Here is a 16,812-nt window from a genome sequence, read left to right as displayed (position 1 = left end):
ACGAACTATAACACAATACCATATATTAATCAACATGACAACACAATTAAACTATAAAACAGTACACACCAATATTGCATTGTACCAACACAAAAAGAAAAACACATCCGTACAAACATAACTGAACGCAGTACCACCACAAACAAAGATCAAACAACAAATAACCACAAACATTCTCAAGCACACTGCCTAAGGAAACTAACTTTTATAAGGGTGTAAACACTAAGCACTTCCTTTACATTTTTTTGTTAAAGTTATAGATCCAAGGATTTTGGAGCTCTTTGCATGAGCACCAGTTACAATACACAATAAGGGTCAACAATGAAACAGCATTTTGTTTAGTGATGTGGTTTCTAGATATTAGGAAGGTTTCTTGTAAAGTGGTACAGTCAATTCTACCATTTGAAGAGCAGAATCCCTTAATGGCTGCTATGTCACCTTAAAGTAATCTCAACATTATCTACATAAACACATAGCTTTCTATGCAAACGAAAAGCCTGATTTTGTGAATTATAGTAAGCACTGTGTTGGATGTCATTTCGTTCTAGCCTCCAGCTGTGGTGAGAATCTATTTTCAGCGTTTTTCCCAATGCCATGGTTAGATGTTATCCAGCACTGGTATGATGAAGCCAGGTTTTTCACATATGGAGAAGGGGGGCAAGAAGGACGCGTCACTGGCCATTTTACTCAGGTATGAAATGACTGTATGCCTTCTCCTCAGTGAACCTAAAAGATTATACGTGTTATCAATGCACATTTTTTCTACCTGTTATTTAGCGCATCAGTATTTTAATGTATGTGATATCAGAATGAAACACAAAATAACTGAGATTCTATGAGAAGTTATGTGATGGTAGTAAGGCTACATGACATCAAGTAAGTATGCAACAGGGGTGTGAGAATTGGAATGGTATACAAATGAAATAAAAAAAACATGATAATGATATTTTTGTCATAATGTTGGACAAAGCTTTTGAGGCAGTTAGCTACTAGATGTCGATAGAAATACATAATTGAAATCCCATGTATCACTGTGGCATTCCTAAATGGTTAGTTGGCTAAAGGAAATCTGGCTTAAGAAAAATGCAGCGATGATGTGGACACGGGGACTGCTTCACAAATTACAATATATTGCTGGTGCATGCATATCTGATGGTCATAGAGCCACCACAGTAACTCATGAAGCACTTGGCGTAAATACGCACACAGTTGCCAACATTTCTTCACACCAGATATTTTTCCCAGATAATGTCTGGTATCTAGGCAATTATGAGCAGCCATATCAATGTGACCTTTTAACATTTTATTATGTGCTTTTTCATTTGCTACTTAATCTGATTCATTCAAGTGCTTCATTTCAAACAACTCCTTAATCAGGTATCTTCACTTCAAAAGTACCATTTTCAGAAGTTTGCAACATTTTATATTTGCATTAGCTTTGTGCTACAGACAAAAACATTTCATATGCAGCACTTCCAACTGGAGAGAGCTTGCCCCTCTAACAGTGAATTCTTAAATGTTGCTGAAGTTGCACCAATTGTAGAGTGCAAATACTTCCCAATAAACACACAATTAATCACTATGCAGTTTCAAACAATATCTCAAACACAACAATTTAATAAACGAAAAACAATATGCTGGTGTCTGTGAATAGGGACACAGAATGAAAGTCACCACAAAAGGGAAGTAGTGATTCAGGGCACTACACCATCACACACAATGAGCTAGGCTTTTGACCACCAAAAGCTTAGCCTGGAATCAGTGGGCCCGATTCACAAAGGTAAACTTAGATGTTGGGTCTCAACTTAGACCAAACGTCTAGGTTTCGGACTTTGGGAATTCACAAAGGACATTTAGAAGTAGAATGAAGACAGAACTCCAATAATGGAGAGGGTCCAAAGTCACTATTCTCCTGTATAAAGTGCCTTATTCATTAGGTGGGGGACTTGACCAGAGGACAGGGACCCACGTCCTCTAGAAAGGGTATGCAATACAGGAAAAGGGTAAAGTCCCACTCAAAGAATTCTTGAGGTTGTCAAATTAGAAATTTATTTCATTGTTATACAGGCGTTCTACTTCCAAAAGTTCAAAGAGTCACTTGTTTTCATAACAAAGGCAACATCCAAAGTAATGACACGAGAAAGGAGAATCAGCCAACACGTGTTTCGCCCCCTCTGGCTATATAAGCCAGGGCTTTCTCAAGGCTGAAAGAGAAAAGAAGAATCAAATTTGCTGATAGAGTTGATCATGTGGAACGGAAAAAGGATTATTAAGATACATTCAAACACCACAGAATTCTTTGAGTGGGACTTTACCCTTTTCCTGTATGACATTTAAAAGTAGTTTCCATAGGTCTGCACTCAGAGTGGTGATCTGCCCCAAGTGTGGACCTAAAGATACTTCTCGTAAATGCCCTTTTGGAGTAAACTGAGACATTTGGCGTGAGCTTACCCGAACGTCTCAGTTTACCTTTGTGAATCAGACCCAGTATATTTTACCTTTGTGCACAGAATAAATGCCACTATTCCTAATTACTGCTCATTCACAACTAGACCGTTAAGGACTCCATAAGTTCATTTTAACTTAAACCTGTATGCCCTACCTAAAATCTTCCACAAACACGTTTATCTAACTCAAGTTCTCCGAAATCCAAACTTCTTTACCTAAAATACACATTCTCAAGACAAATAAAACAACAACAATATTTAATAATGCACCATTATCAACAGACAATATACCACATACCACATATTGAACATTACGTAAAACCCAAAGCACAACACTGACACAATCACCAAAACAACACACATCGCAAAATACACTGGGAAAGGCCCATTTATTACTCACCTAGTTAAACCTGTCTACAAGATGTATGTTAATTAGCCCATTCACTGTACAGACCACCTAAAACTGTTGATGCTTTAATTAGGAAATTATAGGTTCATTTGGAGAGGGAGGGACTGTCTTAGTGTCTCATAGACCTAGTACGAATCTATTATTAAACCTGCACATCATATTGCAAAACAATTCTACCACTAGCGAAAGCAAAAGGAATTAGTTATTAAATAAATATAGCATAATTATAAGTATCTAAAGGAATCTCAAAAACAGACTGACGTAGAGTCCATCTCCGAAGAATCTCCAAAGAAAACACATACGATCACTGCTCACTGCTCTCTCACTAAATGTAAAATGATCAAAAAAAGGCTGATTCCCAAAAAAGCAAGTCTCTTCTAATGTTTTAAAAAGAAGGCATATCCATGTTCGCAGAGGGGCTGGATTATAAATGTTTCATTCATCACAAGCAATACATCGATCAGTTGCTACACCACCACTAGAAACGCCTACTTCCTAAAGCATGTTATTGGTTAAAGCTATACATATTCATTTAACGAGATGAAATCATATATTATGAAACTCAGGATACAGAAGCCTTTATTAATCATTATGTTCTAGTAAATTAAAACTCTCCAGCACTGTAAATCCTCAACGTCATATTCCAGGTCAAACCCAGGATAGGTAGTATGCGGAAAATGATTAAAAAGTGCTCACGATTGTGAGGATCCCTGTGGGGCAACGGGGTTTAACCTACAGATCAAATAACTAAATAAACCTAATTGCACATGCTGAGAATGAACGTCTACAAAGACTTGAACCAGTATTTGAGGCTCCTACTACAGTGAACAAAAAATAATTTATGATATCATGGCCCGCAGGTTGAAAATTGACTAAGGGTCCAAGAGCACTGGCAGGATTGTCAGGCACTTTTGAATAAAACATGGATTGAACTAAAGTGGAAGGGCAAACAGGCAGGAACTATATGCCCAAGACCTGGTCTACATTGTGTGCTACCTAGGTACTTCTTTGTAGGTGGGTAAAGGTTTTCATTGACCATTGGCACTTCCCCAGAGAGTTTAACTGTGCCTGCTCAGAGGAACCGTGCCTGACCCCGCTCACTCGGTCAATATCTCACTACAATTGTCTGTGGCAGGGAGTATTGCATCTAGCATTTCCAGCCTGACATGGATGTAGACACTGATGTAGACACTGATTTAAAGGTCAGTTGAGCCACTTTGCACACCTTAAGTGCATCACATTCGTACGTAAAACTGTGCTGCGGGCTTCCACATTTCTGCACATCACCAGCAGCCATGCGTAATCTGGAGGATTCTCCCTGCTCCTTTGCAGTTGTCATGGGTACAATATATGTTCTCTCCTTGTATTATTGCTTTTAAAACGATTTGCATCCGAGACATCAGAGAGTTGTCCATACAGAGATCTCAAATAGCTATTTTTTTCATAAAATGTACTAGCGTGTCCTGCATTTAGGGAACAAAAGTTCATATTATGCAAGCATAGTCTTGCAGAGTACTTCGTTATTGGTCGACCTGCAATTCATGGGGTTTTCTTCTTTTATTATGTACTCAAGGTGGTTCTTATCATAAGTGTTAACTGGCACGGAGACCATGCAATCATTTTGCATGCAAGTGCATACCTTGATACTACAAAACCATTCTGCGCTGGCAGCTGATAGGTGTTTTGTATGCAATTGCTAACCTATGTGTGTACCTTTTGTTTACAAATGAATTACTGTCTTTAATGCCAAAAAATTACATTGTAACTATACAGCAAAATCATGTATTTTCTGTACTATTTGAATTAGTGACCTCTCGAAAACATTCAAACATTGCTTAATTATCTCTATAGATTGTTGCTGCAAACTCTGTATATCTTGGATGTGCAGTTGCCTCATGTGATGGCAATTTTTATTATGTTTGCCATTACTGCCCTGCGTAAGTATTTGTTTCTTTCCATTTATTTAGTTGTTTAACTTCTTATATTATTATTGATATGTATTAATTGGAAAAAAGTATTTCTTTCTTTCCATTTATTTAGTTGTTTGACTTCCTATATTATTATTGATATGTATTAATTAGAAATAAAATGTCATCGATTTGGTTCACACCATGGCTACATAGTCATACGTATCGCTACCAATCCAGGTCCCCTTCTTGGACTCTTATGGACTCCTGGACTTCCTACACTGCTAGCTCATGATTTTCCTAGTCTATATTACTTGGAATGTGGTTGGTGCTGCAGATGAGGCTACTGCATTAAGTAGAGGGAATTGTGTGGAATATTGACAGAAGTTTTTTTTGCAGCATTTCTACAGTTACTTCGAAGGTCAGCCATGATTATTTGGTGAGCTGACCACCCCTCCCCTCCAGGGACCTTGTGGTGAGTGGCAGCTTCCACCGTGTGGTCACTTCCTAGACACCCCACTCCCACCCTGTTGACCTGCACCGCCATTACTGAATGCTCCTGCCTCCAGGAGCTGAGGGCGTTTAAGCAGTGCTGTGCACATGGATCCTTCCCATATATGTTGTTGTGTGTTTTTGTGCAGCCATTTTATGGACCTTGGTGTAGTCCCTCGACCTCTATAAAACCTAGTGGAGACTGTCAACACAGTGTGGAGTGATTAAACATTATACTCATTTCCAGCTACCAGGAACAAGGGATACACAACATGCATGTCATGGCAACTGCACAATTCAAAATCTGAAATACATCAACTGAAAAGTATTATTTTAGGTGGAAGCAGCAGTTGACTTACATGTTCCTTTGTGAAGGATTATTTGGAGGAAATATACAGCACATCTTCATTTTGTCTTTTTGTGTTTTTGTTGGCTCTTTGTTGTCAACCACTTCAATTGACACAATTGTCATGTAAAAGGTCCTAGACCTTTGTTCCATCCAGAGAGACCAGCTGTTTGGCCAAGATCTCAGTTGTTTATTTGATAGGTGTAAAGGATGCTGAAGTGCCTATTGCATATTTTGACTCTCTGGACCTCTCTCCCTCATAATTAACAACAAACCTGGTGGTAGTGTCAATCAGATTAATCCTTGATAGATGACCCTTCAGCATCCTGCCTTGGATAAGGAACTAACCCCAAGAATAGTCAAACTTCCATTAGGAGTGGACAGGGGTAGCAATTTGCTAACTGACACAGACAAATCAGAAGAAGGAATGTATCTTTGCGTTCAACTATGGACACTTTGGCCTCACATCACTTGCATATTGAATGTTCTGCTTTTAACACAAAAGAACCTCCATAGAATGTTTAAAACTCTGGCCTTAAATAACAATACTTTGATGTCTCTGTTAGGATATTTCAACTGGATAAAATACTCCTATGCCATTTTTAGGGAGACACCTGGAGGTAATTTCCTCTACAACAACAGAGAAAGCACACCAACAAGAAAATCTAAACAGATCCCAAGATCCTTTGATTTTTATCTGTCATTAGGTGAGGCTGAGTGAAAGGTGAGGTGACTGGATTGATTATTAGTATTGGTAATTAGGCCTATGAAATTATAAAAATAGACAGGAAACCGTGGGGCAAGTAAAGCCCCAATTAGTGAAAGAACCCAGTAATAGGCAGTTGTGTTCAACATTGAAAAGTGAGGAATGGAAAAATTAAATGGAAAAAAGCCATTATTATCTCTGAAAATAGTACCTAAGGTGACAGTAGCCCTCAGGTAGGGGAGGAGTATGACACCAACACTTAATAATGATATTGCCAAAGATATATACCAATTTCACAACACCAACTTTTCAGCAAGGGTGCACTGCTATACCTCACTCCAAGAAGAGGGGACCAGGTGAAAAGGATCAAATATCCAGGCAGATTGGATTGCTAAACCAAGAGCATTGGATAAAAAATAATCCCATGCTGTCAAGAAGAAGCAAGTTATAAGTGAGGCAACATCCAGTGGATATACCTGGACATGATAAAGTCAGGGGGAAGTTCTAACAAATTAAAACCGCTAAATCAAACAAATCTGCTTCAAGTATTTTATCATTGTGCCTCATTAAATAGACTCTCATCTGAGAATATGTTGCATTTTAGTTTTATAAGGCTAGAGAAGGGAAAGTGGTTACAAAGCTATGGCCACACTCAAATTTATTAAGATGGTTAAATGAAAGTGGAGATTAAACTGCAAGGACAGGGTATACAATTTGTGCCTGTGCATGAGATAGGATAGCAAACCATTTTCAAGCAATCTATTTTAACACTGCCCTAAAGAAGGAGTAGTACTCGGATCATAGGAATGAACAATTGTGGATCTACGAGTATTTAACTTGATAATGTTACCCAGAAAACAGAATGTGAATATTCCGTCAGGCAAAAAAAGGGGAGTATTTTTGTGCTTGTCTGAGCTCGGATTGGGAGTATGACAAGGAGATTAAGTGATACTGATACACAAAAAACTCTTTGCACAAATTTTTTTTTTTTAAATGCTCACAGATTGAATGGGTTGTTGAAACCGGACTGGTTAAACACTGTATCAGAGCAGATTTGTCTCATTTTTATAAAGGAGACCTGGTTGTACAAAGATGTTCTGATCTGTGAATGATTTGTCATACTTCAGTTATCTTTAAACTCTACAATCTCTCACGAGACTTCATGGCGTCGTTTAATACTTACCTCCACTACAATATCTAGATATGTAAAAGTTATATCATCCAAATGTTAATGGATATTGGCTGAGAAGGAGAACTGAACAGATATGTATTTCGCTTCAAGGTTATATTAGTGACAAATGTTTATGAAAATGATTAGCTACTGTTAGAAATGGGGCCTTTGGTTGGCAGTCATGCTGTCCAACCAAGGACCCTCACTCTTGTCAGGGCAAAGGAGAAACACACCCGGTTAACCCCCACTTACCCACTTGGTATCTTGGCACGAGCAGAAAGGCTTAACCCAGAGACAATGTGTAAAGTATTTGTAGCAACACACACAGCAACACAGTGAAAACACTACAAAATGACACAATACCAGGTTTGAATAGTTTATCTGAGCAACACAAGACCAAAATTACAAAATTCCAACATACACAGGCAAAGTTATGAATTTTTAAAGATTAGAATTCACTATATCGCTTAGAAACACAAATGCTTCAATTAGGTGGTGTTACTGCATCACAACGGAGTTGTTCCCAAAATTCCGATGCCAATGGCACCAGTCACAGAGTCGCACGGATCCCCAGGTACAGTACTTTGTGGAAACTTGAAAACAAGCTGGTGCACGGAGTCGGGGATTGCGGTGTCGCTGGATCAGAGGCAGCGCCGGTTCCAATGCTGTGGAGCTAAGAAGCGGAGGCATCACAAAGCGGCGTCAGGTCCTTGCTGTGGAGTGGTGGAGGTGAGATGGTGTCGGTGCAAAGCATTGGATCCGTGCACTTTCGGCGGAGTCAATATCACGTGGTCACCAGCTTCTCGTTTCAAGGGGCCAGGGACTGCATTAGGCACCACTTTACAGGGCAGGAGTCTTAGCAGAGAGTCCAGGTGCTGGCAGGGGAAGTCTTTGATGGCCCTGAGACTTCAGAACAGGGGGCAAGCTCAGTCCAAGCCCTTGGAGATTCTTAGTGGAATATACCACAAAGTCCAGTCTTTCTCCAGTTTCACAGGCAGAAGCAGCAACTGCAGGATATTATTCCTTGGGACCCTTTTTCCTCACTTCTCTATTTATTGGACATTGCCCCATTCTGGCGGACATTATAGACCAATAGGTTGTTTCTTCATTGATAACTTACCTTTATTCTGCCATATGAGAGATTTTCCAATATGACGCCACTACATGGTCGTGACTACAGTAACATATACTTAGAGACACGATAGAGGACTTATTTCTATATAGCGTATCTCCGTGCTCAACAACGGAGACACTACAAGATGGCGCCCGTTTTTTCTCAAACCTTAGCCCTTTCTCTATTTCCAGACTCACCGCGGGCGGAGTTGTTTATCTGACGTCCGTATCCTTGACGTTCAGATTCAATGCGGCCATAAGATTTGGGAACACTGCGGGGTGGATGTGACCGCGCGGTTTCTCTCTTTCCCATACTTACTTTGACTGAATTTCGCATAGAGGTGAGGTATAGATTATCCATTATTAACTGGATTTCACATGGAATTTGTCTTATCGGCTTTTAGGAGCATAATTTGAATATCTAGTTGGATGGGGCTGACCGCAAAATATCTTTCTTTGTGTGTTCCTCATCCCATTGTAGATATGACGGAGACTACCTCAACGATATGATTATTATTTTTCAAACATTCAAATTACAATAAGGTTAGTGGAGGCATTTCCGCCCCTTTTTGGTTCATGTAGGTCTTTTCCTCGAAGGTTTTTCTTGCTATACTTTTTAATCTTTATTTCAGTACTTTACACAAATCGGGGTCCCCTTTTTACTTTAATCACATGACTTACTCTTAACTTTGCTTGCCTGAAATGACGTGCACCTTGTTTGGACTCTATCGTTTTGCATTTCGACCTTCACATATCACTTTCAGGTTTTAGATCTTATTCTGACACGGATCAAGATGTTTTACATTTTGTACCTAAGATTATACGTTGGTATAATTGGGTTATTTGTGTATTTCTTTTTCTTTTCGCCGACGACTATCACACGAAACACAATAGTTCATGCATCTATGTACCGCACTATTGTCATTTATTGAATTTGGTCCAATTTTTTTTTTTTTTTATCATCGCTCTGTAACATATAAATAGACATTACTCTATTGTATTTCAGCCCTGATGAAGTCCTTAATGAGAGCTACTTCTCAAAGGATGAAACACGTGTTGGCTGTTCCTATGGAGGATATCTGAACATTATGAATAAATATGGACTGTGATACAAACAAAAAGTTGGATGTCATTTCACGAAAGAGACGGGACACATGAATAACTTCTAATTTTATATCACGAGTGCTACGACACCTGTTCTTAGCAACTGCAGGATAGCCCAACATGGCACAGGCAGTGGCACCACTTCTCCTCAGCTCTTCATCTCTTCTCCTTGTCAGAGGTACCTCTTGGTTCCAGGAGCAAATCTTGAAGAAATCTAAAGTTTGGGGTTTTGGGTCCAATACTTATTCCCCTCTCTGCCTTTGAGATTGCCCAACTTCAAAGAAAAGTCTCTGTTGTTTACAGGATCCTGCCTTGCCCAGGCCTGGCCCCAGACACACACCAGGGGGTTGGACACTGCGTTGTGTGAGGGCAGGCACAGCTCATTCAGGTGTAAGTGAACACTCCTCCCTCCACTCTAGCCCAGATGGCTCACCAGGATATGCAGGCTACACACCAGCTCCCTTTGTGTCACTGCCTAGAAGAGATTCACAAACAGCCCAACTGTCAGTCTGACCCAGACGGGGAATCCACAAACAGGCAGAGTCAAAGATTGGTTTAAGCAAGAAAATTCCTACTTTCTAAAAGTGGCATTTTCAAACTAATAATCTAAAGACCAACTTCACTAAAAGATGTATTTTTAAATTGTGAGTTCAGAGCCCCCAAACTCTACATTTTTATCTGCTCTCAAAGGGAAACTGCACTTTAAGAATATTTAAAGGCAGACCCCATGTTCACCTATGAGAGAGATAGGCCTTGCAACAGTGAAAAACAAATTTGGCAGTATTTCACTGTTAAGACATGTAAAAACGCATTGCTACATGTCCTACTTTTAACATACACTGCACCATGCCCATGGAGCTACCTAGGGCCTAACTTAGGGGTGCCTTACAGTATAAAAAGGTACCCTTGGGGCCTGTCAAGTGGGTACCCTTGCCAAGTCAAATTAGTAGTTCAAACCTGCACACACAGACACTGAAGTGATAGGCCTGAGCCATGTTTACAGGGCTACGTATGTGGGTGGCACAATCAGTGCTGCAGGCCCACCAGTAGTATTTGATTTACAGGCCCTGGGCACCTCTAAGGCACTCTTCTAGGGTCTTACTAGCAAATGAAATATGCCAATCATGGAAAAGCCAATTACACATACAATTTCACATAGGGAACACTTGCACTTTAGCACTGGTCAGCAGTGGTAAACTGCTGAGAGTAACAAAAACAGCAAAAAGAGAGTCCAGCACATAGCAACAACCTGGGAAGTAGAGCAAAAAGTTAGGGGAGACCACGCTAAGGATGCCAAGTTTTACAGATACATATTACAATTGCAGTAAATTGCAAACATTTGAGGGTTTGGGCATCTGTCAGGATTTCTAATACTGCAACCCCCATGGTGGGTGATTTTAACCTCCATCTTAACTCTAAAGTTTGCGACTGAAAACAAATACATTTCTTAACAGTGTTTAATATAACAGCAACGTTCCCTACCTCTGTCATTTGTTAAATAGCAGAGGAAAAAAACAACTGTTCCGTCACAGGGCCGGGTTTGTGTGAATGGATGCTTCACCTTTAACATACCAGCAGTCCAAAAATGTTCTATAGGTTTTCGAAAATGCTTTATAGACTATGGGGCATATTATGGGGATCTGGCGCAGGGCAGCATAGCAAGCTGCTTTTCTGCGCTGCAAAGTGTCAAAGTGAAAGCGCATTCCTGTCCTTTTCCCCTGTACTTCAGCCCTTTTGGCTGCCTAGCACCAATGCAGGCATCCTTGCACCATAGTGCAAGGGTGCCTGTGTTGCATGCAGGATAGTTTTTTTTGCAGGGAGGCAAACCTACATGCACAAAAACAGTCCTGAGAAGCATTCTGCAGTACACATGGAAAGAGGAAAAAATGAGAAGAAATAAATATATTTCTCTTTGTTGCACCTCCCCTGGGGAGGCGTTAGGTTTTGGCGCATCCCCAGGTTTACAAGGTCTTAAAACTCTGGAGTTAGGTCAAAATCCATTGGGGTACCCACTGCAATGCCTATGGAATGACTCCCTAGCGCTGTGAGGCAATGCAGCAATTTGCACTGCCTTACCTTACTCCATATCTATGAGGCCATTCAAAGTCTTGCAAAGTGGCTTGAAAATGGCCTCATAGATATGAGTTGGTGTGACGCAACAGTGGTGAGAGGGCAATGGCCAAAGTTCTTAAAAAGTAACTTTATGTATTCTCGAACAGGAGACATGAGAAAAAACAAACTTCCTGAGAAATGACTTCCCAAGGCAGAAGAGCACGCAAGAGGATGAAAAACAATTGCATACTTTCTTGTGCCCTCAGACTAATCTGCCTTCTGAAAAATCAACTGATTGAATCATTAAGCATGTGAATATGACAGGATAATAAAATAAGTGGTCAATTGTTTATTAGATACAGTAACGTAAAATATCCATGTGGAAAAGCGCATTGAAAAAGGTTTGCAAATACAGAGGTGGATGGTTTTACTCCTGTTGCCCACTCTCAAAGGCTCGATTAAGAAAGACATTGAGAGAAAGTTCAAATCGAGGAATAATCAAGTTAAGAACCTATAAATGTCAGAGAGTGGAATAAAAAAGAATTGTTGAAAAGTGAAACAGCTATGTACATGAATCATGTTGTATTGAAATGTTGGCTGTCATTATGCCCAAAGCCACTAGAAAATATCAGACGTTGGTGCAGCAAAGGATAGGGAGTCAACAAAATTCAGTCCAATATATGGTTTGGAAAGAACCTTGGGTAATTCAAATGGAAGGGATGTATAGTAATGTACAATCAGATTTCCTAATCAAGAGATATGTCTGTGATGAAAAGACACTTTCCATGTTTTCGGAATTTGCTATAAAGAAACAGTGGGGCTGATTTAAGAAAAGTGGCGCTGCACCAAGTGTCACATTACTCTCATTGTGCTCCTTAGCACCCCCTAATGCCACCATGTGTGCGCCACATTTAATATGCGGTGCATGTTGACGCAGGGTAGGGGGCAATAGCATCATTATTTTTTACCCTATTCACATACTCTGCAGGAGAAAACTTTGGTGCTACTACTGCAGAGTACATAGGGGCCAATTTATTGGATAGCATGTCCCCTTTAAAGCCTGCTGTGAGCAGGCGTCAAAAGTGTTGAAAAAAAGGTGCATTCTTTGCGCATTCTTTTGGCCCCCCTAATGGGGGAATGGCCCATTGCCGACATTATTCCTGGTGCTCGCATAATGTAGAGCAAAGGGTTACAAAGTGGCACAATGCATGCATTGCGCCACTTTGTAAATATGGCACTGCGTTATTGGCCACGTAATGCCACATTAGGTTGTTAGGATAGTGCTAGGGGCTCCTAAATCAGCAACACAAAAAGGATGATGGACGGAGTGCTGACAATGCAAACACTCACCCCAAGTCACAGATCTGGGTTTAATCCATTGTTTTTTTGCTGCCCATGCCATTCCAGTTTGGACCCAGCCATATGCAAATCAGTCTTGACCCTGTTCCCCATGGGAACAGTCTAGCCCGAACTGCCTGGCCAGGTCTTCCCTGGACTGGAAACAAGCATCCTGGGACCGGTTTCGGGGTTTCACCCCTCATCAGCCAGGCTAGCTTGAATCCAGTGGCATGGGAAGCACGGGACCCACGTCTGGGCATACCCTTCCCACTTAGGACGACATTAGCAACACAAAATGGATGATGGACGGAGTGCTGACAATGCAAACACTCACCCCCAGTCACAGATCTGGGTTTAATCCATCGTTTTTTTGCTGCCCATGCCATTCCAGTTTGGACCCAGCCATATGCAAATCAGTCTTGACCCTGTTCCCCATGGGAACAGTCCAGCCCGAACTGCCTGTCCAGGTCTTCCCTGGACTGGAAACAAGCATCCTGGGACCGGTTTCGGGGTTTCACCCCTCATCAGCCAGGCTAGCTTGAATCCAGTGGCATGGGAAGCACGGGACCCACGTCTGGGCATACCCTTCCCACTTAGGGCGACATTAGCAACACAAAAAGGATGATGGACGGAGTGCTGACAATGCAAACACTCACCCCAGTCACAGATCTGGGTTTAATCCATCGTTTTTTTGCTGCCCATGCCATTCCAGTTTGGACCCAGCCATATGCAAATCAGTCTTGACCCTGTTCCCCATGGGAACAGTCCAGCCCGAACTGCCTGTCCAGGTCTTCCCTGGACTGGAAACAAGCATCCTGGGACCGGTTTCGGGGTTTCACCCCTCATCAGCCAGGCTAGCTTGAATCCAGTGGCATGGGAAGCACGGGACCCACGTCTGGGCATACCCTTCCCACTTAGGACGACATTAGCAACACAAAATGGATGATGGACGGAGTGCTGACAATGCAAACACTCACCCCCAGTCACAGATCTGGGTTTAATCCATCGTTTTTTTGCTGCCCATGCCATTCCAGTTTGGACCCAGCCATATGCAAATCAGTCTTGACCCTGTTCCCCATGGGAACAGTCCAGCCCGAACTGCCTGTCCAGGTCTTCCCTGGACTGGAAACAAGCATCCTGGGACCGGTTTCGGGGTTTCACCCCTCATCAGCCAGGCTAGCTTGAATCCAGTGGCATGGGAAGCACGGGACCCACGTCTGGGCATACCCTTCCCACTTAGGGCGACATTAGCAACACATAAAGGATGATGGACGGAGTGCTGACAATGCAAACACTCACCCCAGTCACAGATCTGGGTTTAATCCATCGTTTTTTTGCTGCCCATGCCATTCCAGTTTGGACCCAGCCATATGCAAATCAGTCTTGACCCTGTTCCCCATGGGAACAGTCCAGCCCGAACTGCCTGGCCAGGTCTTCCCTGGACTGGAAACAAGCATCCTGGGACCGGATTCGGGGTTTCACCCCTCATCAGCCAGGCTAGCTTGAATCCAGTGGCAGGATTTGAGTAGGTTTTTTTGACGCAAATTCGACGCAAAACGAACTCCATATTTATACTTTGGCGTTAGACGCATCTAGCGCCAAAGTTCATGGAGTTTGCGTCACTTTTTAGCGTGGACACCTTCCTTGCGTTAATGATATGCAAGGTAGGCGTTCCCGTCTAATGACTCCGAGGCATGTGCGCCGTATTTATACTCCCGGGCAAAAATGACGCCCGGGAGTGTGCGGGTCAAAAAAAATGACGTCCAGCCGCTTTTGCGTCATTTCTTAGTGCCTGGTCAGGGCAGGCGTTAAGGGACCTGTGGGCTCGGAAGGAGCCCAGAGGTGCCCTCCCATGCCCCCAGGGACACCCCCTCCCACCCCAGGAGGACGCCCAAGGATGGAGGGACCCACCCCTGGGACATTAAGGTAAGTGCTGATAAGTATATTTTTATTTTTTTTTGTGGCATAGGGGGGCCTGATTTGTGCCCCCTACATGCCACTATGCCCAATGACCATGCCCAGGGGACATAAGTCCCCTGGGCATGGCCATTGGGCAAGGAGGCATGACTCCTGTCTTTGCTAAGACAGGAGTCATTTCAATGGGGGTTGGAGTCCCAAAAAAATGGCGCAAATCAGGTTGAGGCGAAAATTTTGTCTCAGCCTGACTTGCCCCATTTTTTGACGACCAAGCTCCATTTTCCCCTACGCCGGCGCTGCCTGGTGTAAGTAATTTTTTTCACGCACACCAGGCAGCTCCGCCGGCTAACTCCGGCTAACGTCATTGAATAAATACGGCGCCCGCATGGTGCTTCAGAATGGCGTTAGCCGGCGTTAAATTTTTTGACGCACAACTGCATTGGCGCAGTTGTGCGTCGAAAAGTATAAATATGGCCCTAAATTTCTCCTGACCGATAACCTACTAGCTGTTTTTATAAAATATAAAATCAATTGACAGGCAAACATATTTACCCGTGCCTTTAAATGATTTACCCTCAAGGGTTTACTCCCTGATAATTGGAAGGGGGTGGTGATAAACCCCATCTTTCAAAAGGGAGACATTTCTGATTCCCCAAAGCATCACTTAATAAGCTTAATTAATGTGGGTGTCAAGGAGTAGTCCAAAATGTTACTTTTGATTTGAAAATTGGAATGTACAAGAGGATCTTAATTCAACGAAGCAAGGGGATTTCAAAAAGGAGTCCTGAACTGGTCGTCTTTTGCTTGGAGGTCAACAGAAGCAAGAGGAAATGTATTCTGTTTTTTCATCACCTTCTCGGGTGCCTTTGACTCGGTTTGTCGTGAGTTATTATTTAAATCATGAAGACAAAGTAACAGTCCTGAGATAATATTACTAATGTCCCACATGGGTGGTTTCAAGTTGTTTGAATTTCGAAGATACTTGAAGGTCAGAAGTGTTTAGGAATCTCTTGGCGAAAAGAAAAAGGAAGACAACAATGTGTAATGGTGTAAAAAGACAGAATAGTAAGAATGCTGTAACCATAAGGGCCGGCAGTGATATACAGCCATAGCGCCATAATTTGATGAAAAATGATGGACTGTATAAAATCGGAGGAAATGATAAGTGGCAATTGCTATTGACAACAGAAAGAAAATTCATTTATAACTTACGAGCATGAAACGTGTGCTGGTGTTACTGCGAAATTCAAGCAAATTGGCTACATCCACTTTAGAACCTCATTCCAATTTGACACCGAGAGAAACCTAATTTTTTACAAACACACCGATGAGACAATTAATCATATTAATTCTGTATTAGACTATCTTTCCCCTTAATTATCTTATATGAAGTTCACGCTGTGGCTAAGCATCAAGCTATTTTCTCACTTCCTAAGATCATTGGCTCTCTCGCCCATAGTGCTGAAATTTCATACTGAACTGTAACCATGTCCCATTGTTTGCCTTGAATTAAATAAGCAGCTATGACATTTTTGTGTCACCTTATAACTCAACTGCACATTTTGTGAGACCCTCTTTTTGCTATCCTACGTTAAAAAGATAACACCACCATCCTATATTGGTGGCGAGTTCTTTCTTTGACCAGCCGCTCCCTGGCAGCACAAATCACCTTTCTCTCATACATATGATTATGGGTGCAATACATGTTCTTTCCTTTCCACGAATGGCACTTATAGCGTGTCTAGTTAAAAGCCATTAATTGAATGCCCCTTCATACCAATTTTATCTTCCTGTTTCTAATTTCCACTAT

The 16,812-nt window shown here is 41.8% G+C and overlaps 1 protein-coding gene across 2 annotated transcripts in view; it reads left to right on the top strand.

Annotated features, from left to right (window-relative positions):
- Positions 1-16,812, top strand: part of LOC138297426 (serotriflin-like) — a 219,462-nt gene that overhangs the window by 145,344 nt on the left and 57,306 nt on the right. For both annotated transcript variants that reach the window (XM_069236785.1, XM_069236784.1), the window contains 2 exons: positions 549-691; positions 4,708-4,793. In XM_069236785.1, the coding sequence (XP_069092886.1) occupies positions 549-691; positions 4,708-4,793 (229 nt within the window). The remainder of the gene's footprint in view (positions 1-548; positions 692-4,707; positions 4,794-16,812) is intronic.

This window comes from Pleurodeles waltl, chromosome 5 (genome assembly GCF_031143425.1).
Source record: "Pleurodeles waltl isolate 20211129_DDA chromosome 5, aPleWal1.hap1.20221129, whole genome shotgun sequence".
Lineage (NCBI taxonomy): Eukaryota > Metazoa > Chordata > Amphibia > Caudata > Salamandridae > Pleurodeles > Pleurodeles waltl.
This window is presented reverse-complemented; position numbering and strand designations above follow the sequence as displayed.